The sequence below is a fragment of the Cheilinus undulatus genome, linkage group 7, assembly GCF_018320785.1.
Source record: "Cheilinus undulatus linkage group 7, ASM1832078v1, whole genome shotgun sequence".
Classification (NCBI taxonomy): Eukaryota; Metazoa; Chordata; class Actinopteri; order Labriformes; family Labridae; genus Cheilinus; species Cheilinus undulatus.
In genome coordinates, this window is record NC_054871.1 from 49,088,331 (window position 1) to 49,115,200 (window position 26,870).

The 26,870-nt window shown below is 39.6% G+C and overlaps 1 protein-coding gene across 1 annotated transcript in view; it reads left to right on the forward strand.

Annotated features, from left to right (window-relative positions):
• The first annotated feature begins 10,225 nt into the window (after positions 1–10,225).
• Positions 10,226–26,870, forward strand: part of pdgfra (platelet-derived growth factor receptor, alpha polypeptide) — a 35,897-nt gene continuing 19,252 nt past the window's right edge. Inside the window, exons 1-15 of the mRNA XM_041791305.1 lie at positions 10,226–10,393; positions 15,607–15,682; positions 15,758–16,033; positions 16,750–17,010; positions 19,364–19,503; positions 20,557–20,719; positions 22,722–22,914; positions 23,705–23,820; positions 24,241–24,537; positions 24,617–24,883; positions 25,429–25,559; positions 25,639–25,807; positions 25,897–26,086; positions 26,178–26,293; positions 26,403–26,529. Coding sequence (XP_041647239.1) covers positions 15,625–15,682; positions 15,758–16,033; positions 16,750–17,010; positions 19,364–19,503; positions 20,557–20,719; positions 22,722–22,914; positions 23,705–23,820; positions 24,241–24,537; positions 24,617–24,883; positions 25,429–25,559; positions 25,639–25,807; positions 25,897–26,086; positions 26,178–26,293; positions 26,403–26,529 — 2,504 coding nt within the window. The 5' untranslated portion in view covers positions 10,226–10,393; positions 15,607–15,624. The remainder of the gene's footprint in view (positions 10,394–15,606; positions 15,683–15,757; positions 16,034–16,749; positions 17,011–19,363; positions 19,504–20,556; positions 20,720–22,721; positions 22,915–23,704; positions 23,821–24,240; positions 24,538–24,616; positions 24,884–25,428; positions 25,560–25,638; positions 25,808–25,896; positions 26,087–26,177; positions 26,294–26,402; positions 26,530–26,870) is intronic.

Genomic DNA, 26,870 nt, shown 5'->3' on the forward strand with positions numbered 1-26,870 from the left:
AAAAAATCACAAGAAAAACGAAAAGCTTTTTTTTTTACACATTTTCCTAACTATAGAGCTGTCACAGCTCTATCCCTCAAAACTGTGATTGTAAAAAAGCTGCACAAGATCATTTAAAACCACAAAAAAATTATTTTGAGTCTTTATAACTCCTTTTTTGAAAAACACTCATCTTTATAAACTGGCAAAAATGAAATTAAAATGAAATTGTGTTCAATTTGCAAAAAAGACAACATCTTTATAAAAAAATAAACTATTTATGGTAGTGAAATCAAATCTCTAAGTGAACCAGTAAATTTTCAGCATACGTATTTTTGCAGAAGACCACGTTGAAATAATAAATAAGTGCGACTCATGATCTGCAAGAAAACAACACATTTAAAGCCCGGATTATATTTTATTGTTTTTTTGATGTGTGCGCTTTGTACTACATTTCTGCAAAAGAAGGAAGGATATTTCTAGAAGGAGACAGAACTCTGGAACAGTGAATGTGTGGTATGTTAGTGTTATTACTCTAGTTTTATATGCTAAAAGAATTATTGCTCTATCTCATTTGGTTACAGTTCTACCCGCGGTTAAAAAATGGATATGCTAAAGGAAGCACCTGCAATCCCGTAGGTTTAAAAGGGTTAATGTGCAGGGGGTGTTTTTGAACAAGAAGAAACAAACTCCATTCTTTCTTTCCAACGCAGGAAGATCAGTTTGAAGGTTTAGGTCACATTATAATCTCCTAAAACAGGGGTGACAAAATCAATCACAGCAGGGGAGGAAATCTGAATTTAGGTTTAACCTGAGGACCTAACAGGGTCGAGATTTAACCAAACACTATCAGCCATGTTTTCACAGGTAATGATTTATAGGGAAAATTAAACAGTGATGATAAATGATTTAAGATTTCTCAAAAAAAAAAAAAAAAAAAAAAACACAAAAAAAGTAAAAATGATTAAATATCAAAGCATCAATGTTATTAAATAAATAAACGAGTTAAAGGCTCAAAATGTGAGAAAAAAAGTCAACTTCATAAGTCCTAAAGGTCAAAATACAAAATATGAGATAAAGACTTACAATCCTGAGTTTAAAGGTCAAGATATGAGATAAAATACAAAATCAAGAGTTTAAAAGGTCAAAATAGAAGATAAAATTCTAAAAAGTGACTTTAAAAGCTCAAAATATGAGATAAAATTCTAGATCAGGAGTTAAAAAGTGAAAATATGGGATAAAAAGTCAAAGTTAGGAGTTTTAAAGGTCACAATATGATTTAAAATGAAAAATTGTGAAACTAAAAGTTCACAATATGAGAGAAATGGTCAAAATTATGAATTTAAAGCTCAAAGTATGAAATATAAAGTTAAAATCCTCCGTTTAGACTAATCTTGGGATGCAAAATGAAAATATGAAATGAAAACACAAATTAATTTCTTTCCCTCATTCCTGAATATTTCTACTCTCTACTTTTTCAGACTTTTATGTCTTAACAAGGTGTTTTTTTTAATTTTAAGGTTAAATTTACATTTTTATACTGGAGGAAATCTGCAGACCTCATTCGGATGATCCACGTTGAATTAAAATATGAAATGATCTGCACCGTAGGCCGCATTTGGCCCCCGGGCCTTGAGTTTGACACCTGTGTCCTAAAACATCTCATAACTTTCCTTTTTTTTAAACAGATTTTCCTGAAAAGCACAGGCCAGAGTCCTCAGATAAAGGGACTGCACATACCTACTAATGCACCGACTAACGGCTCCACTCCAAAGACGTCAGGCCACCATTGAAAAAGCAGCAATTACGCATGACAAAAGACAATTAATAAGAGCGCTTTTCAGGAGGCTGCAGCTGCTGTCTCATGTGGAGAGATAGAGGCTGAGGAAGCTGAAGTGGACTGGAGGGGAGATGGGGTTTTCATCCCGGATAAATCTAGACCATATTTCACATCCGGGCCGATGGACGGAGCGGGCAGAGATGTGGAGTTAGACGACCTTTCTTCTAAATCCTGAGGGCAGAGAATACTGCACACTCTGGGAGCCAGGTTTGAACTCCTGGTTGCCATATTTACAGAACTTCACTGCTGATGCACATCTGAAACAATGATAATGGACTGTAGTAAGGATGGGTGATATTACTCATATTTTTAAATGGCATAGGATAAGACAGAATCATGTATGTCAGGCCTGATTCTGAGTAAAATGCTAGTTCACTGTGAGAGCCACAGTCAAGCTTATTGGCCGCAAGATAATTTTGGATCTTTTCCATATGAAATGTTTTATCTTAAAATGAAATGAACACTACAACAACAACACAACAACACAACAACAAAAATAGAAGTCCTACTTTTCCAAATGTTGCAAATGTGAACAATATGGACAAAAGTATTTGTCCGCCTGACACCAACAGGGACTGTGATGACATTTCAATGTGGAGTCCTCACTTCTTTGAAGGCTTTCCACAAGACCTTGGAGTGTTTCTGTGGGACTTTGTGCCCATTCATTCTACAGAGCAGTTATGAGGTCAGGCACTGACCCAACGGTGCCTGATGGGATTGAGGTCAGGACGCTGTGCCCGAGCCTTTAAATGGTCTCTCAGTCTGGGTCAGTAGGCTACACAATCATGGGGAAGACTGCAGACTTGACGGATGTCCAGAAGACAGTCATTGGCACCCTCCACAAGGAGGGTAAGCCACAGAGAGATGGCTGTTCACAGAGTGCTGTATCCAAGCATATTCATAGAAAGATGAATGGAAGGAAAAGGAGCTCAAAAAGGAGCACAAGCAACAGGGAGAACCACAGCCTTGAGAAGACTGTGAGTTTCAGGGAGCTTCACATGGAGTGGACTAAAGCTGGAGTCAGTGCACAGACGGATCCAGGACATGGACTACAACTGTTGCATTCTTTTTAGTTAAGCCGCTCTTGAACCAGAGACAACGTTTGATGATGAAAGTAAATTTAGCATTTCATTTTTAAATCAAGGTCCCAGAGTCTGGAGGATTAGAGGAGAGCCACAGAACCCATGTGTCTTGAGGTCCAGTGTAGTTTCCACAGTCAGTGATGGTTTAGGCTGCCATGTCATCTGCTGGTGTTGGTCCACTGTGTTTTATCAGGTCAAAGGTCAACACAGCCGTCTATCAGGAAGCTTTGGAACACTTCATGCTTCCCTCTGCTGATTTCATTTTCCAGCAGGACTTGGCACCTGCCCATACTGCCAAAAGCACCAAAACCTGGTCTAAGAACCATGGTATCCCTGCCTGATTGGCTGGCAAACTGGCCTGACCTGAACCCCATAGAGGATCTCTGTACTGTGAAGAGGAAGATGTGAGACACCAGACCCAACAATGCAGAAGAGCTGAAGGCCACTATCAGAGCAACCTGGGCTTCATAACACCTGAGCAGTGCCACAGGCTGATCGCCTCCATGCCACGCCACACTGCTGCAGTAATTCATGCAGAAGGAGCCGAGACCAAGTATTGAGTACTGTACATGTTCATATTTTTCACTAGTCCAACATTTCTGCATTAAAAATCCCTTTATGTTGTTTTAGATTAATATTCTAATTTCCTGAGATGCTGAATTTTGGGGTTTCATTAGTTGTACGCCATAAGCATTATAATTAATCTAAATAAACACTTGAAATACATCTGTGTGTAATAAATCTATATAATACAAACTGAAACAAATTCTGATTTACTGAGATGCTCCTGTAAGTGACCAGCAAATTTATTCAGCTATTTGTAAGCCATCTTGCACATCGTGCAGCTTTCAAACCACTTATTGCACATTTTATTATTTAACTTTAATATATTTTATTTCAATTTTCAAATTTAAAACATCATCGTGTTATAAGTTCTTGCTTGTCTCTGTCTTGTCTTTTTTCCACTTTTTGTATTGTTTGAATTGCAAATGTGTTGTCCCTCACTTGTAATGTTCTGTCTTGAATCACTCAATAAAAAACAAATAAATAAAATAAAGTAAAATGTTTTATTTCAGTGTATTCTATTTAATTTTATTTGTTTTTATATTATTTCATTTTATTAATTTTTTTTTATCTTTGATTCTATTTTTTATTTATAGTGTTTTATTTTATTCAACTTTTAATTTAATTTAATTTAATTTAATTTAATTTCATCTTATTTTATTTTTGACTTAATTTAAGTTAATTTTATTTTATTTAACTTCAAGTTATATTAATTCATTTAAATTTACTTTTATTGTTAACCTAATTTAATTTAATTTATTTTTTAAAATTTGATTTAATTTAATTTAATTTATTATTATTATTATTTTTAATTTAATTTAATTTAATTTGGTTTTATTTAATTTTTAATTTACCTTAATTTAATTTGGATTTTTTTTTTAATTTTTTAAAATTTATTTAGTTTAATTTGGTTTCATTTTATTTAACTTTTAATTTAATCTAATTTAATTTAATCTAATTTTATCTTATTTTATTTTTGACTTAATTGGTTGTATATGAGTTTTTGACCTTTTGTTCCACTCCTGTTCTGTTGCTTTTGCACCAAAACACCAGGACAAATTTGTTATAAATGTGAACATGGCAGCAAACCTCCCTTTACTTCTTTAACTGATTATTTTTAAACTCTGAACTGCTCATGTCTTAGATCATGTGGTGAAATGATGCAACAAAGGTTCATCATTTATAAAGATTCAGCACCATGAGTAATACATTAGGTAAGCACTTCTCTAGTATATGACTTGCTCTCTTACTGTAAAGTCTTAGTCATTTGGAGATCCCCTGCAGAGACTGACATAAGACTCTTCACCTTTTAGCTTAAAGCAATCAGAAACAGTGAACGGAGTATTCTGAAGCATCCGTTTACAGGAAACAAAGCCAGAGAGGAAAAGGACATTCCCATTCTGAAATCTAAATCTCCACATAGCCAGCAGTACTTCATCAGCTCTAAGAAGAGCATCAGAGCTTTAAGTAGGAGCATCCTTACATTTGAACATGTCTCTAGAGCAGATCAGATATTACATCAACACACAAAAGTGTTAGCCTCCTGTCTAGCAGCTGTCTGGGCCGTACTCAGGTCTGCTTTTGAGGCAGAGGTAGGAAAAGTTTATGCTCTTACAGGGTTCATATTCACCCTCTTTTCTTTTCCTGTTTATCAGCATCCCGACTTTTTCAAGTCCTGGCATGGGGATGGAGTCCAACATCAACTAGTAGTCACGTTACATCGCTCCAGCTCAGGAGGTGTTGAGTATTAATGCTCAGGATAGAATTAAACTTTACCACGGACCATGTTTTTGCTAATCTTAATGGACCCCGTGTGTTCCAGCTTTGCTGGTTAGAGCTTGTTATGGTCTTCTCATGAGACTTATTTATCATACTTTTTGACACTATTTTACTCACTTTTGGCCCTTCTTCACATAATAAATCAAAGTGTTTAAAGGTTGGTTGAGGGTTTATAGATGGATGATAGAACCTGGCACATCCATCAGGCCAGTGGTTCTCAACTTTTTCAGCCGGACCCCCAAAATAAAGGTGGCAGAGACCGGGGACCCCCACTGTACCTGAAGGTGGCTGAACACAGCCATGAACACTATAATAGTCATGTGGAGACAAGGCCACCCATTAGGGGGACATGGGAGAGCTTTCTGGGGCCAAACTGGGGGTCAGCAAAGTCATGGTCCATTGTAAAGTTAAGCTGTGGTATTTTACTCTTAACCTGTTTGTTAATCACGCTTATCAAAGAAATACATTTAAATTCATTTGTGTAGGAAAAAGCCCTCTTAAAATGTAAATCCTTTTGTTCAAAACAGAATTAAAAATATGTTAAAAATAGCTAAAATGGATTAATAATGGCAAATAACGGTGGGAAAGGTGGTACAATTAGATTTCAAAAGTAGCAGAAACGGGTTAGAAATGGCAAAAATTGGATAAAAGTGGCAAAAAACAACCAAAAAATGGCAAAAATAGTGGCAAAAATTGGCATTTTAAGTGGGAAAAGGGGATTAAAAATGCTGAAATGGCATAAAAGTGGCATAAATAGGAGGGAATTTGGTGAAATGGGATGAAATTGATGTAAACAGGAAAAAAGCATTCCCTGAGGAAAAAATGAGCATAAAAAGTGGTAAAGGCTGAAAAAGCTTTAAATTGGCAAAAATGGGTGGAAATCAGGTAAAATGGGAAGAGAAATCGATATAAACTGGCAAAATAGTGCTAACTGAGAAAAAAAATAATAGGCATATATTGGCAGAAATTGGTCAAGTTGGCAGAAATGGGCATATCAGATAGGGAAATGTGGTTAAAATTAGAAAATTTGGGTATAAAAAGTGGTAAAATGGGGTCAATAGTGGCAATTATGGGTCAACAAAAGCAACATTTGGCTTATGTGGCAAGGATTGGTTTAGAAGTGGCAAAAACAGACAGAAAAAAAGTGGTTAGCTGAGGCAGAAACAGTCAGAAACTGGCAAAAATGGGCTTTTCAAATTGTGAAAATGTGGCTTAAAAAGTGTTAAAGGGGTTAACAGTGGCTATAATTTGTCAACAGAGCCAACAATTGGCAGAGAGTTGCAAGATATGGATTAGAAAACAGGCAGAAAAAATTTAAAAATGACAAAAAATGGGTTTTAAGTTTCAAAAATATGCTATAATTGGTGGGAAAAGGGATAAAAATGGGTTACAGTTTGGCAAAACTGGTGTAAAGTGGCAACAGTGTAATTCAAAAATGTTAGTTTTTTAAGGCATCTGGAGACCCCCTCTCAGTGTCTGGCGACCCTAAATGGGGTCCCGACCCCAACATTGAGAACCCCTGCATTAGGCTGCATGTTTTTTGTTTTATACACATTTTATCATGACTACAACCCTGATTATGAGGACAAACAGACTTTCCAAGGTGCTACAGGTGGATAAAGGTGAAAGAACAACCTCAAAAAGAAAATACTGTACATTTGTTGTGTCTGAGTGCCTCTAATATTGGATTTTTTGGCCTGATTCTGACAGGAAGGACAGCATTTGTGCCACAGTTTATTCAGTTTGTGCTTATTTATCTTATTATTTTCTGTTGAAGTCGTCTCCTTTGATCAGAATGTAAATAAATCTGATTTAAACACACGTGGCTTCATTTCCAAACGCCCCCTGGTGGACAGGCAGTGGTAGAGTGAGGAGGAGGAATGATGGTGTGTGTCTGTGTGTGTGAGTGCGTGTGTGCAGCAGTGATGATGTGTTAAAATGCTGACTGTGATGCTGAGAGGAATCATCATCATTTTATCAGGACAAAACAACTTTAATGACCTTTCACTGAGGGGAGGAAAAAAAAAACAAAGTTTTTGTTGAAGTTTTTGATTTGTTGGAAGTGAACGTAGCAGAAACATAGAGGCTGTCCTGAGTTTACTGATGAAGGTTTTTCTGTAGATCATATTACATCCTATATTTCCTTTGTTAAAAGTGTCTGTTTGTGTATTTTCCCTCGTTAAAGGCCTCCAGTCAGCCTCGGGCTCTGGGTTACCTGTAATTTAGAGTTTAGGACTTTTTGAGGCGAAGAGATCAAATCCCTCAGAAGTCAGAACCTCAAACTGGTTTAAGGTCTTCCGAAGTTACGATCCTTTGTTTGGAGAACAAGGACGCTGTTCTTTCTGCAACATGTGGAAGTAATTGCACCAGAGCTGGGTTGGGGGGGGGGGTCTAGGGGGTTAGCATGGGCCCCGGGGCTCTGCTGCTCCACGCACAGACACCAGGCTGATGCCCCACTATGTGCCCACAGAAAGCTGATTCACTGGGCCTCATTACTCCTGTGCCGGCCGTCAGGAGCGCCCCGGGGTGACAGGGGAGCCAACGGCTGTGTGAGGACCCGGTAAACAGCTGACGCACGTGAGCCCGTAAACATGAGGATGTTTGTTTCTGTGGAACAAGAAGAAGAAAAAAAGCGCTGATGGTGAAATGTCTCTGACTAACTGTTAGAGGGATGTTCGTGTTTATACGGAAGCCCATCAGTGCCAGTCAGTAAAAGCCCTGATGAAATAAAAAAGTTTTAGTCAGAGAAAGAAAAAAGCCCTGAACTCTTCTGTAAGACTGAAGGTCAGAATAAATGCCTCCAACGTCTCAGTAAAAACACAAAAGTCAAATTATGATTAAAAAAAAGGACGCAGAAGATAATTATGAAAGTAAAGTTGAAAATTCTGAGATGAAGCATCAGTTACAGGATTAAATGTCAGAATTATGGTTGAAAAGACAAAATGAAGGATGAAACATCCCCATTATCAGAAAAAGGAACATCATCAGATTAAAAGATTAAAAATGGAGGAAAAACAGCTTAGTCATGAGATTAAAAGTCAATTTTTGAATAATTAAGTCAAATTTATGAGAAAAGAAATCCAAATACTGAGATTTAAATATCCATTTTATGGTTTAAGAATCTTACTAATTAGATTAAAGTCAAAAAATAAGACAGAATATCATATTTGTGTTTAAAATCAGAATCAAATACTGAAAGACCAGGACAAAACTTCATGATCTTTAGATTAAAAGACAATATTTGAATTATTAAGTCATATTAATATAAATAAAATTAATAAAATTAATTATAATTAAATTAAATAATTAATTTAATTATTTCTATTAAGTAATTTTATTAAGTAAATAATTATTTAAAAAATATTTATTACATTAAATATTTACATTTCAAATTAAATAATTCAATTAATAAAGTTATTATTGTATTGTATATATATATGAGATACGAAATCCTTATTATGAGATAAAAATCCAAACTACTAGGTAAGAAATCAAAATTATCAGTTTAAAAGTCAAAGTAAAAGGTAAAATTTCATAATGAAGGGTTAAAAGTCATGATCATACGCTAAGACTCTAGTTAGGGGTTAAAAATTCATAATTATTAGATAAAAAGTCAATATTTGAGTTGAGATGTTATAATTAAAAGAAAAGAAACCCAAAACCTGAGATTAAGAATATCTTTATTATGAGACAAAAAACACATTTTTAGATGAAAACTCAGATTAAAATCTAAAAATATAAGTAAAACATCATAATTATAAAAGTCAAGCTCATAAACTAAAACACCACAGCTGTGGATAAAATCTCATAATAATGAGATTAAAAATGATAATCTAATGTGAGATTAAATACCACAATCATGAGTTAACTGTGGCTCATGCTGCTCAGTTAGTGGACGATGATAGAAGAGTGGAAGCTAAAGACGAAGGTGGGATTGGCTTTTGACCTTTGACCCTGTATCTCCACATGTATTCAGCCTGTCCCTGAATCAGAGCGGCATGTTTGCAAAGTTTGAGGAAAATCCTTCAAAGCGTTCTTGACTTCACAAGGAAGGGTTGAACATGAGGCTCGATGGCATTGACCTTTGACCTTCAACCACCAAAATCCAACCAGTTCACAGAGGACTTTAGTGCAAAGTTTGAAAAAAAGCTCAGAGTTTTTGAGACGGTTCTCTGAGAAGAGTCCGTGTGTGTGCAGACGCCTCAGCCTCCTGACCGTCACCTCTGGAGGCATGAAGACCAACATGAGAGACATTAAATCAGGATTAAGAGAGTTTAGACATCACTGTCAGCTTTTCTTTGGATCTTTTGACTCTACGTCTCAGAATTTTGACTTTTAAAGCCATAAATATGACTAAATATCCTGTTCTAGTCCTCTAATGTCCAGTTTTCATGTACTGACAGTGTACCTAGAGTCAGTGGGTGGAACAGGAGTAAGTCTCAGTGAGAGAACACAGACGGGGGGTGAGGGGAGGGGGTTTCTCTGTGATTTGATGGTGTTGGAGCGCCCTCTATGCGTCACGTGCGCCACTGTCCATTGTGCCTGACTGTTGCATGCGTCCATTCACTGAGTGCATCCTGCAGAAAAGCAGCTCTGATGGCGCAAAAACAGAGATACGCCAAACTGTTAGCGGTGAAACGTGAAGAGAAGGATCAGGCAGCAAAACTTTAACAGATGCAGAAAAAGTTCCCCAGAAAAATCCACCAGCTTGTTTTGCTCCCCAAAAGTTCACGGACTCGAATAAAAAAGCGCCAGAAACAGAAGTTGTCCTCTCGTTTCGGCGGAATATTCTGCGTAAAATAAGGCTCTTACTTTGAAAAAAAGGGGGTCCAGCCTTAGGAGGGAGGGGGGTGTCATTTCCTGAGAGTTATTTACTTTGAGCCAGATGATTTTTGGGAGGGAGGAGGGGTTCAGAGGAGGAGGAGGAGGAGGGTGGACTGTAACATTGAATCAGTTACAGGTCGCTTGGTTGGAGCGCAGTTGTGAGGACGGTCGCGGACGCGGACAGAGGGTCGCACATATGCTCTCACAGCGCCGCAGCTCTGAGGATTACAGCCGCTGCAAAGGACCCTCACTGCGCTTTTTGGAGCCAACAATTCACTGTGGATATACTCACACCAAAGGAATATAAAGAGGGGATTAGAAAAAGGTAATTGGAGTCTAAAAGAAACAACTTTTTCAGCCTTTGGAACAGTTTTTGGTGCTTTTTCTTCGATTATCTGAAGGGAATCTAAAACAAAATCACATTCTTTTGGTCTTATTGACAGTTTATTGCGGGGTTTTTTTCAATCTAAAGTGATGGTAAGTGCTGCAGAAGTCTGTTTTGATGCTCACTCACTGTAGAGCTTGAACACATCCAACTCAGCTCTGCAGTAAAATTGGAAATTCCTCAGCTCAATGAGTTATCTTTGAGTGGGACTATTATCAGTGCTCTAACTTTAGAAATCACAGCCAATATTCCACATCATGGCAGCTACATGAGTGAAAACTTTTATACTTGTGGGCGAAACTTTAAAGGAGATAGTGAGGTTTTAGTTTGAGGTATCCCCAAATGTTGAACACTGGTTTTTACGCACCTGGATTTTTCAAGTTTTTATAACAAGAGGTACTCAAGATTTTCTCAGAATCAAGACCTTCTAAAAGAAAATTTTCTTGCTAGATATGACCTTATTTTGCGTGTGATAAAAGAACTACAAAGGAGTTATTTTCAATGCAGCTAGCTCCAGTTTGATGCTTAAACACATCCAGCTCTGCAGTAAAAGAGGAAATTCCTCAGCTCAGCGAGTTATCTTTGAGTGGCACTATTATTAGTGCTATAACTTTAGAAATCACAGCCAATACTCCACATCATGACAGCTACATGAGTGAAAACTTTTATACCTGTGGGTGAAACTTTAAGGGAGATAGGGAGGTTTTAGTTTGAGATATCCCCAAATGCTGAACACTGGTTTTTACGCACCTGGATTTTTCCATTTCCAACACTTCTCTTCAACTTTCCCTGGATTGCGCCTCTTCCATTCAAGTTTTTTTGCATCTTTAAATGCATATTTTTCCAAACATGGGATTTTGCCACCATATGGTCTCACCGCAGGGAGATGCCTCTGACCCTGCTGGATAAAAGCGCTCTGGTTCGGCCTCACAGCTGGAGGTGTCACCCCGAAGACTGAGGGCAGCATTGTGGGACGCTGCTTGGCACTTAATGGGAAACACATTGGAAATTGTACATCACATTGTTTTCTTCGTCTGGTCGCGGAATGTGAGGAATTAAAATGGAAAATCTGCACCGGAGGCGCTGGAATGAAAGTCCGTGTGACGGATTCAGGAGGGGGGAAGAAGAACTGAGGGTTTTCTGGAGCCACGACGCATTCCTCATTAACCACTGTGTCACCAGTGGACTCTGCACAGGATTACTATAAGCGAGAACACAAAAGTGGAAAGTTCTTGATGTTTGGAGTGCAGGAAACAACACTTTTGGAACTTTTTACGCACAGCTGAGCTGGTCCACTTCGCCCTCCGCGCAGGGACAGAAGGTTGAGCCAAGCCTTATCAGCTGTTGCTCAAATGTTTGCAGCCCTGCAGAGCGAGGATGCATTTGTTATCTGCCACATTTGTCGAGTCTGAGAATTACGCGCTCAGATTTACGCGCAGCGGCTGCAGGATCCGTGACAAAAAAAAATCCCTCATTGCAATGTTTCAGGCAAGGCGTGTGCACAAACACGTCAAAACAGATTATGCGTTTTGTCAGCTGATTTCCCACGCACTTGTGTAGTTTTGTGCGGAGTGGGTGCTCTAATTATAGAGTTAAACAAACCCAGGTTGCCCAGGGATCGTTTAGGCTGTCTCGGATGAGCCACAGGAAGCGATGCAGGGGCCAAAAGTTTTATTGTTCTTAGAAACTGCGCATGGAAGATCCAGTGGATGCAGAGGATCCACAGGAACAGGAAAGATGGTCTCAGGTCAGAGTAGAAAGCTTTGAAAAGTTTAATATCTCCTGGAGAGGGGATGATTTAGCCTTTTCAGCTCTGGTCTATGGAGGACTGTGTAGCCCCAGATGATGAAGGTGATTTAGGGAGACCAGGGGTCTGCAGAGCTCCGTGACTAAGCTGAACCCGACAAGATGAGCTGTGGAGAGTCTGGGCTGAACGTGAGAACGTCTTAATTAGGCATCCTCTTGACTTTTGTCCCACCCTTTATTGAACTGAACAAGGGTGAGGGTTAATCTATGCCTTTTTGTGCGCCTTAGTGGGAAGGTTTCCGGTTAAAGCTGTGAAAAATATGAACGTTTCTTCAGTAAGACAAAAGAAACTTTCAAAAAGGCGGGATGGAAAACGACATGATGGGATGAGATCCACGGAGGCTTCATTGCGCTTAAAGTGTGGACTGTGTCGCCCTCTACTGGCCAACTTTATGCTCCAACCCCGTGGATGCTTTCACACCTCGGAATTTACAGCCTTGTTGTCTTAGCCTCCATTCTGCAGTGAATAATTCATGCAGTCCCGTGATTAATCGCACGTTTCTGCTCTGAAGTGATGTGGGAGACCACAAATGTTGCCTTCAGGTCCCACTGATTGCTCTGTAAATCAGTGTGGGGGGTATGCATAAAGGCTGGACAGACTTGTTCTAGATAGTGAACATTCAATCACCAATCGCTTCATTAGGTGTTCTTCTTTAGCTAAATCAGTGTTACTCAACCAAAGAGCCATGTTGTTACAAATACCAAGAGCCGCAATCTATTTGGTGAAAAGCGGCAAAAACAGCTTAAAGTAGCAATAAAAATAAGTTAAAGGTGGCTAAAATGGTCAAAAAGCAACAAAAATGGATGAAAATGGACAAAAATAGGGAGAAAATGTTAAAAAGGGTCAGAAAGTAGCAAAAATGGGTGAGAAGTGATAAAAAAAATAGTTACAGGTGGCAAAAAAACTATTAAAAGATGGAAAAAACCGTGGCAAAGAAGAGAGAAAAGTGACTAAAATGAAAAAAAAAAGTAGTCAAGAGTGGCAACAATGGGCAAAAAAAAAGGAAACAAGTGGTATTTAATGACAAAATGTAGCTTAAATGGGCAAAAAGTGGCAAAAAAGAAGTGGTATTTAATGGCATGAGGTTACTTAAATGGGCAAGAAATGGGGAAAAGGGTGACAACAGGATAAAAGTGGCAAAAACAAGTGGCCAAAATGGGCAAAAAAGGAAACAAGCGGTATCTAATGGCAACAGGTTGCTCTAATGGGCAAAAAATGGCAAAAAAAATAGCAAAAAAGGGATAAAAGTGGCAAAAAATTGTCAAAAATGGGCAAAAAATAGGAAACAAGTGGTATTTACTGGCAAAAGGAAGCCTAAATGGTCCAAAAGTAGCAAAAACAGGGCAAAAAAAGGGTGAAAAGTGACTAAAAAGGAAAAAAGCAGTCAAGAGTGGCAAAAATGGGCTAAAAAAGAGGAAACAAGTGGTTTTTAATGGCAAAAGGTAGCTTAACTGGGCAAAAAGTGGCATAAAATGGGGAAAAGTGGCAAACATGGGATGAAACTGGCAAAAAGAAGTTGCAAAATGGCCAAAAAAAAAAAAAAATGGAAAAGGGGTATTTGATGGCAAAAGGTAGCTTAAATAGGCGGCAAAAAATAAGTGGCAAAAAATGGTGAAAATGGCAAAAAAGTTTTCATATTTTAAGGATTTCTGGGGGAATAATATTTAAAATGAGGTGTAGGTGTAGACATGGGGAAGACATGGGGAAGACAACATGCCAAAGTTTGAACTGAGCATCAGAGAGAGGAAGAAAGAGGATTAACTGAACGAGTCGAGGTTGTTAGTGCCAGATGTGTTGGTCTTTGTATTTCTCAAACCATTTTTCTACTGGGATTATATCACACAACCATCGTTAGGGTTTACAGAGAATGGTCAGAAAAAGAGAAAACATCCACTAAGCTGAAGTTCTGGGCCAACATAGCCTGGGGGCAACTATCGATCGGGGGTTGAGGTGGTTTTGAGTCTTAGCCCTCGCACTCACATTTGGATGCGTCCTTGGTAAGACACTCAACCCAGTTTGCTCCGACTGGTGAGTCGGTGGTGTTTGAATGCACATGGATAGGTATGAATGGGATTAGTTAATAATGATGGTCACAAAAATCACTTTGAGTGATCAGATGACTAGAAAAATGCCTAAATCCATTGACCATTTGTTGATGGCATCGGTCAGAGGCAGTGCTGGACTGGGAAGAGAATTATGCCCTGGCATTTTTTAGTGAGAACCAGCCCTTTACTCCTGGTTTGGGTTTGGGTTCAGGGTTTGAACATGACGACATAAATGTTCCTTCATCCCTTTTAATCGGTCTACCAAATGGTTCTCTCAGACTGTTAAAAATCTGAGACATTAAAAAGGGCATGCCTTCACTCTTTTTTCACTGACTCTCTTGATGTTACTTGGTAATGTGGTGGACACAATACCCTTTTAATAGTAGAAGTATGTAAGAAATTACAGCATTATTATTAAAAAAAAATCTTAATAGCATCATACTGGCCCAAAGTGTGCCAGCCTACTGGGAAAATGCCCTGTATGCCAGACTACCAGTCCAGCCCTGGTCAGAAGAGAATGATCAGAGCAGTTTGAGTTGATAGAAAGGCAACAATCAAGCACCCGTTGCAACTGAGGAACGCAGAAAAGCATCTTTCTGAATGCTTACCATGCTAAACCTTAAAGAGTATGGCTGCAGCAGCAGAAGACCAGCCTAACTGAGGCTCCTACATTCACGGTCGGGTCAGAACAGCCATAGGAGACATGAACGCTTGCAAGCCAACCAACAACCATGGCACTTCTCATGAATCACCTTTCTGGGGCTGAATATCTTAAGCCTAAAAGCACTGGTTGCTGCCATGTGATTGGCTGATAAGACATTTGCAGTGCAATCAGTCAGTGATGGATAAATGATATGCATGCTCATTTTGTAGAGAGCTTGAACGTAACCTACTCTTTTAACTCTTAGTCAACGTATTGGTGTCATTTGCAATCAACATGATACGGACTAAAAGTGCAAAACTTTAGACATGTTGGCCAAAATCTTACAGAGGTGGAGATTTTACTTTGTTGTTATTTTCCATTTCATGACTGAAACAATGGATTTGAAAAGTGTTTATAAAAGGAGTAGGATTTAGAAACTGCTTAGTAAGAGGATTATTTAAGCAAGAGGAGCCAGTCTGACTGCACAAACTTCAGTTTGGGCTGGACAGGAGATTAAGAAGCCAATAAGCAATGGATTTATTGATCAAATACTTCTGTTATCAAACTGCAGAGACAGTGGTTCCATATCAAAGAAAGGGCTGAAAAATCAAAGTGTTTGCTGTAGTAATTGACTGAATTCACTTTTGTGTCTTTGCAGGACAGAACATCCATCACCATGGATGGAGTAAAGGCGTATGTCGTCTTTGGAGGAATCTTGGTGGCGCTGGTTTCAGGTAATTTTGCAGTAGAGTATTAAAGTTTTTCCTCTGAATCTGTCAGTGGATCTTATGTCTAAAACTGTCTTTCAGTGACGTCTGGGCTCTCACCACCAACCATCGTGTCCAATCAGGACGAGTTCATTCTGCAGCCAAACTCAGTGTTCAACATCAGCTGTACCGGGAAGAGAAACGTAATCTGGGCCGACCCCCTCCCCAAAAACACCTTTGTTTTGCCTGGTTTCTTAACAGCCACACTTTTTATTTACAACGCCACTGTGGATCACACGGGTTACTACATGTGTGCCTACGAGAGCCAGGAGGGAGAGCCAGAAGACAACGAGGCTGGGATATACGTCTTTGTTCCAGGTGAGTGTGTTTTACACATGGAGCAGAGAATCATGGGAATTCTCTGTGAGGAAATTTTACATTGCACATTTAAAACAATCAAATATATCCTGATGGATACCTCTTCTTCGATGTTTTTTCTCTCAATGGCATGAGAACGGCAGTGCATGCTAATACTGCAGAACAAGAAAGATGCCATTACTTTTTGACAGCTATATATCCGGTCGTTGAATCAGCCCTTTGCTAACTTGAAGGATACACAAACCGAGATGTCACATCAGGATTGTCAGTACTTGAAGGGTCAATAGACCCACCCCTAAAGAAAGACCTGATAGCTCAGTCCCAGGTCAATAAAGGATGTAATTTAAAACTCACCACAGTAGTAGTGCTGGCATGGATTTTTCAACAATCTTGACCTATCAGTGAACTTTTAGTCCGTTAAATGTACCACATTTGTGAAAAAAGGTCATGAATAAAATCTTCAGACTGATTCCAATAACCAGCAAACAGTAAAGAAAACACCCAAAACTCTTCATTTAGACTAGAAATGACAAAAAGAACACCAGAAACTGTCCTGTTTCACATATTTACTGCAAAAGTATACATATGTCACTATTAATTTGAATTTTTCCAAGGAATCTAACATTGAAACTGTTAAAAAAGAGGAATTATGACATTAGGTTTAAGAGAGAGAAAGAAACACAATGGATCATAATGTTGCTTTTCTTTTTCACCAGATCTGCAGGCTCCGTTTGTCCCTGAGATGCCTGAGAACCTGGTCGTCCCCATGGACGATCCCGGTGTCCTCATCTCCTGCAGAGTGTCTGACCCAAACACTCATGTTGTTCTGAGGAGCGTTCCAGGAGGAGAAGAAATGCAGGCATACTATGACAGCAAAATGGGCTTCTTTGGCAGCCTGATGCCTGGACAGTACCAGTGTGAAACTGTGGTTAATGGAGAGACAATCAGAAGTGTGGTTTATACCGTTGAGACTGAGGGTGAGTCAGCATTTACACGCACACAGAGACCATTGTTAGTTCAGAGGCTGAAGAGAGTTTTGATAAAAAGAAATATGTTGATTCAAACTATAGATTAATAATGCTGGGTCCATGCCAGATTCTCTGTCAATCTTTTGGAATAAGTACATTTGACTGAACAAGAATCATCTAGGACAGCTTTGCAAAAGCTCTCATTCAGCTGATTTAAAATCTTAATTTTCTTGAAAAGTTAACCTTATTAGCAAACTCCAAAAAAGAGCTTATAACAAACGAATTGCAGAGTGCATGCTTCTAGACTCATTTCAAAGGGAACTTGCTCTAGTTTGTGAAAACAGACCCCTTAATTACAAAGATTAAACACAAATGTGTTCTGTTAAACTCAAGGGAAACAAATGAAAATGTGGTATGTCACTTAATGATCTTTAATAGCACTAGCAAAGCAATACTCAAAGCTAAAACTATGTAAAGAACCTTAAACTTTTAAAATCATGTCATCTACACTTGTGTTAAATTGGAGACCTATAGGCCGAACTCTAATGGAGATGGTGAGATTTTATTTTGTGGTGTCAAGTATCCTCTGTTATTGGACATTGATCCAATGCACGACTAAGCCAATGGATTTTTAGCGTGTTTATAAAAGTACAAGGAAAACTGCACAGAAAGAAACATTAGTGGAAGATTTACCGTGGAGCTGAAACACAACCTATTCTGTTTCACCACTTATGCAGTCCAGTCCTCTCTAAGGCCCCGTCCACACAGAGACGAATTCAGGAGTATACGCAAAATCTTTTTGTCGTATTGGGGTTTCATCCACACGGCATTTTGGGTGACTGTAAACGATACTTTTTGAAAACAGGTCCCAGAGTGCATAAATCCGTAAACGACTACTGTTTTGTCTCCGTGTGGATGGCTATCCGCATCTTTGTTGAAATGATTATGTCACACATAGCATAGCTCTCTTATGGCGCCTGCGTGAATCTGACCAAAACAACAACGGTGGATTACAGGGTTGTGTTCGTGCTGCAGAAGCTACTGAGCTTATTATGGCTTTTACAGCAAAATCTGTTGCTCCTTTACCACCACCGCAAAACACATACACCATATCATCCATTAAATCCAACGCAGAGGACAACCAGAAGGGCAACTAGAAGAAAGTTTGTGTCAGTTTTCTGTGATCTTCTTCACTCTTTTGGTCCATTTCCGTGGCAGCAATACAGCGCCACATACAGGCTTGGCATACACACTACAACATTTTCAGTCGTTTCAGTGGTTCCATGCTTATGCGGATATTTCCTGAAATGATCCCGTCTTTATGGAAAACTTTTTCAAAACAAAACGGCAATATATAGCGTTCTTGTCTTCGTGTGGACAGGGCCTAAGTGGCACTGGCAAGCCGACGCGCAATGGTATACCTTCAAAAATTACAACAAGCATTTAAAAACATGTCAATAGCATGTATGCAAATTTTTAGACCTACAGGCTAAACTTTCAGGGAGATGGGGAGATTTTATTTCATGATTTCACTGGTATCCCAAAATGCTGGACACTAATCTATTGCATGGCTGAACCATCAGATTTTTAAAGTGTTTTTTTGGGACAACGGTTTAAGGTATGTGGAAACATGCTAATTTGGCATAGGGCTTGAACACAACCTACACTGTTTCAAGCACAAAAGCAAAATAAGAAAATTCATTAATTGGGTGAGTCATATATAAGTGGCACTTGTAAAGCGATACCCAGTGTTATAGCTTCAAAAATGACAGAAAACCTTTTAAGTCATGTCAATAATATGTACTTAAAATTTTAGAATTGTAGGCCAAACTCTTAAGGAGACAGTAGGATTTTATTTTATGTTGTCCTTAGTATTCTGGATTATTGAACACTGATCCATTGTATGGCATCTTTAAGTGGCCCTTGCATGGCGATGGTTAAATGATATAACTTCAAAAATTACAACAAATGTCTAAAATCTTGTCAGTTAAAAGTATGTAAAATTTTAGACTTATAGGATAAAATGTTAAGGAGATGGTGAGATTTGAATCTGTCACGTATTGAACACTGATGGACTGCAGAACTGAATTATTTGATTTTTAAGGTGTTAAAAAACAGCACATTAAGAATCTCTCCCCATGTGTGTTTACTGTCAGAGGGCTGCAGGATGATCTCACTGCATGACAGCTATGATATTATGTCATTATCACAGGGGGAGATGACTTAATAGGTGTGTGAGTGAGTAATGACAACATACTTAGCCACCACTTCATGATGGATGAGCTCATGGTAATCAAACTGTCACTATCTCTGGACCTGTGAGATGATGGTGTTGATATCCGCTCTCTGGTGGTCCCTGCAGCCCCCGCAGACATGGAAGACTTTGACGTGGAAGTAAAAAGCAGCGAGGAGACAGTGAGAGCCAGGCAGCCTTTCAACATCACATGTATCGCTCCAGCCGGACCGGGCTTCCAGCAGCAGTGGCTTCATCCGAAAAAACAGGCAAGAAGAAATGCCTTTTTTATTTAAATTTAGTGTTCTCTTTGGTTTCATCCATAATCTGCTTCTTGCCCTGTTTCCTTCAACCTCTCTGTCATATTTCCATGTCATTTCCTCCCTGGCAGCACTGAGCCTTAAATTAGCGAGTAATGGTTTTGGAGCTAGCAGCAGCAAGTGGAATATAGCTCTAAAGATGGCCCTTAGTGGTCACAAAGTATGTGTTGGGGAAGGAGGACTGGATGTTGTGTCTTCATTATGAAGACATGAGCCAAACGTCTCCTGCTGCAGTTTAAGACGAGGAAGTTAAAGTTCAGGACAAATGGCTGGAGGGGAGCAGGTAGTTCAAACGAAGAAGAAAGAGGGATGGTAAATCCTTTGACCCCGATGACCTCAGACATGTAGGACAGATGCTGTCTGCACAGGACAGCCAAATAAACATTTAATGCTTTTGAAGTGTTGGCTGCAGGGATCAGAACAATTTACATTTGTTTACATTCAATTTCAGTCCTTAATCTGTGCAGCATGTTGTCTGTTTTTCTGCATGGGATTCCTCTAAATATTTTTCCAGGAACATTCAGTGCAGGAACACAGAGGTTTTCACTCCTGGTTTTGGTCTCAGTTGCAATTACTGACTTTTAAAAGGCTCTGTAGTCCTGATTTATCTCCTGTGGGCCCACCAAGTGTTTTAACCATCAGCCCTCAGCAGCACGTTCTTATACATTGTACATACAAAAATGGAAAAATCTTAGTAAGTGAATCATCTTCAAGTAGCACTAACAAGGCAATGCTCAGAGTTATGACTGTGAAAATGACAACAAACTGTTTAAATCATGTCAGCTAGATATGTGTCAAATTTAAGAGCTGTAGGTTAAACACAAAAGGAGCTGGTGAGATTTATATTCTATGGCCCCAGCAAGTGTTTAAACCATTAGTCTACAGAGGCCTCGCAGGCACATTCTTATATGTTGTTCCTGCAAAATGGAAAATACAAATATTGTACCAGTTTTGCCTCATTTCCAATGCCTATAACCTCAAACTTTTATCCCCCTCTGACAGGCTGTGGGTGCAGTTCAGATGAAACACGCGCTTCCAGACCGAGTGATCTACATCCTGAGTGTTACACAAACCTCCTCCCAGGACAGCGGCACTTACGAATGCTCAATTACCAACCAGATAAATGGGGAGGTCAGAGTCGGCAGTGTGGCTGTAACTGTATTTGGTACGTTTTTATCCACTCAAATTGTTGTCTCTATATCTTTTAATGAACTGTGAAGTGCTCTGTCATTGTACAGGTCATTGAGTTTTAACCAGATACTTTTGCAGTATGCAACATTATCACGGTTTTAAAGATTTTGCAATAGGTTGACTTTTGTTACCAAATGAATTACCTTATTTGAACAGCAAAACCTCGTGTCAACATCTTTTGCTCACAGTTCTACCTCAAAATGGTATTATTAAGCACATTGACAGACCAGCATGTCATAAAACCTTGCCAGAAAAGTTTAACGCACATCACAGTATCCATTGTACGACGGAGTATTAGGGCCACATGAAGAGAAAAAAAAAAATGAAAGATTAAAAAAAAGATTTTTTTGACATTACGAGAAAAAACTTTGTAATATTATGAGAAAAAAGTCGTAATATTACAAGAATAAAGTCTTTATATTACGAGAATAAAATATTACAAGAAAGACAGTCTGCCCTGGCACCGCGGATCTACGACGGAGTATTCTCCTGATTCTGATAATAATTTGATGCTGATGTGCCAAAAGATGAAGTATTTCTTTATTTGTGAAACTGATGCTAAAGTATAGCTTTACAAGATGCTCAACATTGCTCATTTTACCGGAGGCGGTGCCCTGGCAGACTTTCTTTCTTGTAATATTTTATTCTCGTTATATTACAACTTTTTTCTCGTAATATTATGACTTTATTCTCGTAATGTCAAAAAAAAAAAAAGTAAGTCTTTCATTTCTCTTCGTGTGGCCCAAACACTCCGTCGTACCATTTTGCCCCTGCCTAGATGACAAAAAAGGACATGTTACTAGATACCAGTGTTAAACACATATTCGGCCTTGCAAATTCACTGTGATCATCTTTGTAGTGCACATTTTGTACAAGGAAAGTTTAGAAAGCTTGAAATGCCATTATACGATATCTAAAATTCATTATATGAAACATAAAACAGCATTTTCTAAAACAACTTTTAATTTAGAACAGATGTACCAAATGTCCTCATGCTCATGTTAGTCAGTGCAGAGTGTTTGGGAAAGGTGTGTCAGGTTAACTAATATTCTTATACGTGGCTTTTGCCAGACATACGGACTCTATACTGTCGTCTGTCGTCTTTTGTTCAAAATTATCAAGGCAACCGCAGTAGATGAAAGCATAAACGCACGAATACGCAACAGGTTTTGAGCATCCAGCTTCCTTGCAGCAGAGTCTCGTGAGATGAGATTTTGCAAGAATTACGAGGTTCATGCCAAAAACTTCCTTCAGAGGAAACACATTCAGAGTGCAATTGTACTTAGTCGAAATTTAAGAAATACCGCTTTTATTTTGCGAAAAACTGTAATGGAAACCCAGCTAGTGACGTTTTGTATTGGTAGATTAAGTCTAATGTTACCTTCTGTTCCTTTAATAGCTCCAAAAATCACCTAGAATGTAATAACTAAATTTCATAGTGACTTCATATCAACCCAGTAGTGCTGTCCATTGTTGTGAGAGACATACTGCAAGTAAACCCTTGTCTGCAAGAAGCCAGTCAGTATGGTCAACTATTACATAAATTTTAAACAATACACCTTTTTACGAACAACTGTTAGATTTTAAATTTGAACATGTCTACCCTGTAAAAAGCTCAATTTGCTTCTTTCACTAAAAAACGTCAAGACAAACTGAAGTCCCATGCACCTTCAATTCAATAAACCTAAATTCAACATCTGAGTCCTCATTTTGATAAACCTGTCCTCGTCTTACATTCGTTATGTGCACTAAGTGCTTTCAGTGGTGTGTGGAAGTCATTTTCCACCATCTGTCCGTAAAGCTTCACCTCTGCTTTCAACATCAGCTGCTGTGTTTTATAGGATGGCTTTAACAGATGTGTGTCAGGCCTTCATTTCACCTCATTTACTTTCCATTCATCTCAGTCTTTGCCTTCGCCCATTTCCATTCACGACAAACCTGCTTATTCATTTCTTCTTCTCTGATTCTGTTTTCAGACGACAACTCCTACGTGGCCCTGGATCACAGCGGGATCTTAGCAACAGAGTTCGTCAGCCTTTTGGAGGAGACTGAGTTCACCATCTTTATTACTGGCTACCCGGCCCCTAAAGTGATGTGGCTGAAAGATGGGAAACCCATTCCAGAGAACTACTACGTCCTCACCAAAACCAGCCACACTGAAGGCAATAGGTGAGGATAGAAACTGGGATTATTACTTTTAGTTTCAATTCTGCCAGTTAAGTTTCAGAAAATATTTTGAAGCGTTCTCTCGCCAAGAATTGAAAGAGAAGGAAATATCTGTTTGTAGCCAGCTTACCTTTACTTGGAAGGGAAAGATAAAGCCACCTTGTCCAAGAGTAACAATATCTGGCTTCCAGCAACTCATAAGCTTGCAAAATTAGCATGTTACATCTCATTTCTTCTTTTTCTCTCTAAGCAAATAAAGGTATCAGACGGCTCAAGGTTTAATATTTGGATTTGTATTATTTCCTTTTACAAAGTGCCAGCTGGTTTCTCTCGTTTCCAGACGTTACGCTAATCTAAGCTAACAACATGCACAGTCCAGTTTAACACACTGCAGAAACTCCAATTTAATCTCTCACAGAAGTGGAAAAAAATCACAATCATTATCAAGAAATTTGATGTCTTGCTGCAACAGCAGCTATTTTTGTACTTTTTACTAGCCGTGTAGGCCTTATTTTTGCTTGGTACATTGTACATGTTGCCGTTGCAAAGCATTGGCAGCCTTATTTGTTAATGCGACAACACAACTTTACAATTTCACAACTTCATGATTGTATTATTCCATTTGAGGGCCATTTGCTAAGTTTTGAGTCCTTGCAGTGAACTGACAGAAAAACCATAGCATCAGTTTTTTGATGTAACTCTCTGGTAACACAGATAAGGCATTTTTCACCTATGTAGCATACTACAATTACACAAAAGTTTATATCAAATAATGTGTGTTTTCTTCTCTCAGGTATCAAAGTATTTTGACGTTTAGGCAACCACTGTTCAAAGATGATGGGAATTACACCATCACTGCAGTCAGTGGCTCTCGCACTGCTCAGTTCTCCTTTAGCCTCAAAGTAAAAGGTAGGATGGATGGATGGATGGATGGATGGATGATGGATGGATGTATGGATGGGTGGATGTATGGATGGGTGGATGGATGGATGGGTGGATGGATGGATGGATGGATGGACGGATGGATGGATTGATTATTGGATTATTGGATTAATGGATGATGAATGGCTATATGGTTGTATTAATGGATGGATGGATGGATGGATGGGTTGACAGACGAGGACATGAATGATTAAATGAAGGTACAGGAGGAAAGATGGAAGGACAGAAAGAAAGCTTGGATGGTTAATGGATGAATAGAAGGACAGGGGGCCAAGTTGACAGATGGATGGATAGATGGATGGATGGATGGATGGATGGATGGATGGATGGATGGGTGGCTGGATAAGTTTTGATCAATGAATGCTTATATTTCTTTCTTTCTTTCAGCCCCCACTTCAGCGATGTTCCCCCCGTCCTCGGCTCCGGTGCTTCTACCTCAGGTGGAGGAGCTTGTGGTTCCCCTCCATACTCCGTTCACCCTGACCTGTCGGGGAGAGGCTAAGCTGGCCTGGGAGACCCCACTGGATGTCCCTGAGAAGACCCAGGAGGATAACAGTGGCCTGTTTGTCACCACCATCACTGTAGACAATGCCACCGCCATGCACACAGGCTACTACATCTGCTTCTACAGCAGGAACGACACGGACGAGGGAGAGGATAGTAGCATCTACATCTATGTGCCAGGTACTGAGCACACAGAAGCTTTGTGGTCTTTTAAAAAATGTATTACCTGGTCCGGGACACTTATCTGACTCTTTTTTAGATCCTGATGTTCCCTTTGTACCATCTCCGGTACCTTTTGGGAACCACGTCCTCTCCGACCACGAGGAGATGGAGATCCAGTGTCGGGTGTCTGATCCCAGCGCTAATGTGACCCTGGTTAACGTTGACACGCTGGAGCCTGTGCCCAGTGTTTATGACAGCAAGAGGGGTGCTCTGGGAGTGTTCACAGCTGGAACGTATGTCTGCAAGGCCCTCATAAATGGAGAGGTGCACTACAGCGGGGAATACATTGTCCACGGCTGGACAGGTATGTGCTCACGTGCAAGCTTAATCATATTGATGCATGTTTTTATACCATGGCGACAAAAATAGAAGTCTTAGAGACACAATGATGGTCAGTTTTAAAAATCACAGGCAAAGTTTTAAATTTCACAGGAAAATTTCTTCCTGCACATTTCAGTACTGAAGTTTTGCCTTTGACTTTGTGCAGTTCAGACAGTGAGCTCTCTCTCTCTGCAGCAGTTTTGAGATAAAAACCTAAGAAAAAGAATTAGACTTTGTTGGTGGTATATAACAGAGATAATTTTGCTTGAAAACATATTGAAAGGTATTAAAATGCGTACACTATGAGAAAACATGTTGGATTGCTTATGATCAATCAAATAAATCAACTGTAATGACAGAATGCTTGTTCCAGGAAAATATCAAAAAACAAACAATGGACTTAGCTTTTAACTTAACCTCAGCATAATTATTTAATAGCTGGTTGCATTGGATCATATTTTACTGATGAAACAGCCTTAAAAGAGTTTTTAATAAGTCATTTATTCTTTATAACTTATTGTTTATCAGGTGGTGCAGCCTTGCATGTTGAGCTGACGGCCAAACGCACTGCTCTGTTCGTGGGAGAAACCCTCACTGTCACCTGTCTCGCTCGGGGGTCTGAGATCCTGGAAGACCACTGGAAATATCCTGGCAAACTGGTGAGTCCTCATCACATGACTCAAATGTAATCATGCTAAGGGCTTCAAAGCTCAAAATAAAATGTTTCTGTGTTTGTAGGCCAATCGTGCTGTCAAAACGGTGCATGAAAACAAGAGGGACCAGGAGATCCTCTACACGCTCACAATCCCTCAGGCTTCAAGTAAAGACAGCGGCATCTACTCGTGCTCCATTACAGATATCATCAGTAACGAGAGTCAAACGAAGCAGCTAGCTATCCAGGTTTATGGTAAGGAAGCTGTTGATCGGTTTAGTTATACATTTGTTTGTTTTCTGTGGTGTTGAATGATTGCTGATTTCTGTCCTGCTCTTCTTCAGCTGGGGAGTTTCTGTCCATCCGGCCAGAGTTTAAAGAGTATGAATCTGCAGAGCTGGATGAGGTCCGTGAGTTCAAAGCTCTGATCAGCGCCTTTCCAAACGCTCAGGTTACCTGGCTGAAAGACGGTGTCCCGCTGAACGATGTGACGGCGGAGATCTCCACCAGCCTGCGGCAGCTCAGTGAGACCAGGTGAGTCTGCAGAGCTAATGACAAGTTAACATTCCCACACATTAGGCTGACCTGTCATTACGCCTGTTAACTGGTGCGTCTGTTTGTGCAGCTACATGAGCGTTCTCACCCTGATCCGGGCCAAGGAGGAGGACAGCGGGAACTACACCATGCGCGTGGAGAATGGAGACCAGAGGAGCAGTGTAGGATTGATGCTGGAGGTCAAAGGTCAGAGGGAGGAATGCTTCAAGCCCTTCATTACCTTTATTAACGTTTACCCCACTTACAGTCTGTCTCTTTCTCACGTGTTTACGCACTTTCCTTCGCTGTGTCACAGTGCCTGCAGTCATCGTGGACCTGATGGACATCCACCACGGCTCGGCCTCGGGGCAGTCTGTGGTGTGCATCTCCCGGGGGCAGCCCATGCCTGTAGTGGAGTGGTTCATCTGCAAGAACATCAAACAGTAAGCTCACTTTGCTCTGGCAATGAAAAGGATTGTTTATGGACTGATTATCTGCAGCTGATGGTGTTGAGCACTGCTGTGAGAGAAGCTGGACTGAGTGCACTACATGCTTGTGCGCTGGTGTGTCCATGTTGCTCTGCAACACTCCGAAACACTACTCATCAGTGCTATTTCTAAGCATGTTCCCAGTCCCACTGCCACATTTTCTGCTTGTTTGTTTACTGGAAACCCTGACAAATGAAATTGAGCATAGTATGTTGGAGTAGGTGCTGCTAAATATTTCTTAACAGCTGGCTATAATGCAGTTATTGCTAGAAAGACAGGAGACACCAGAGGGATGG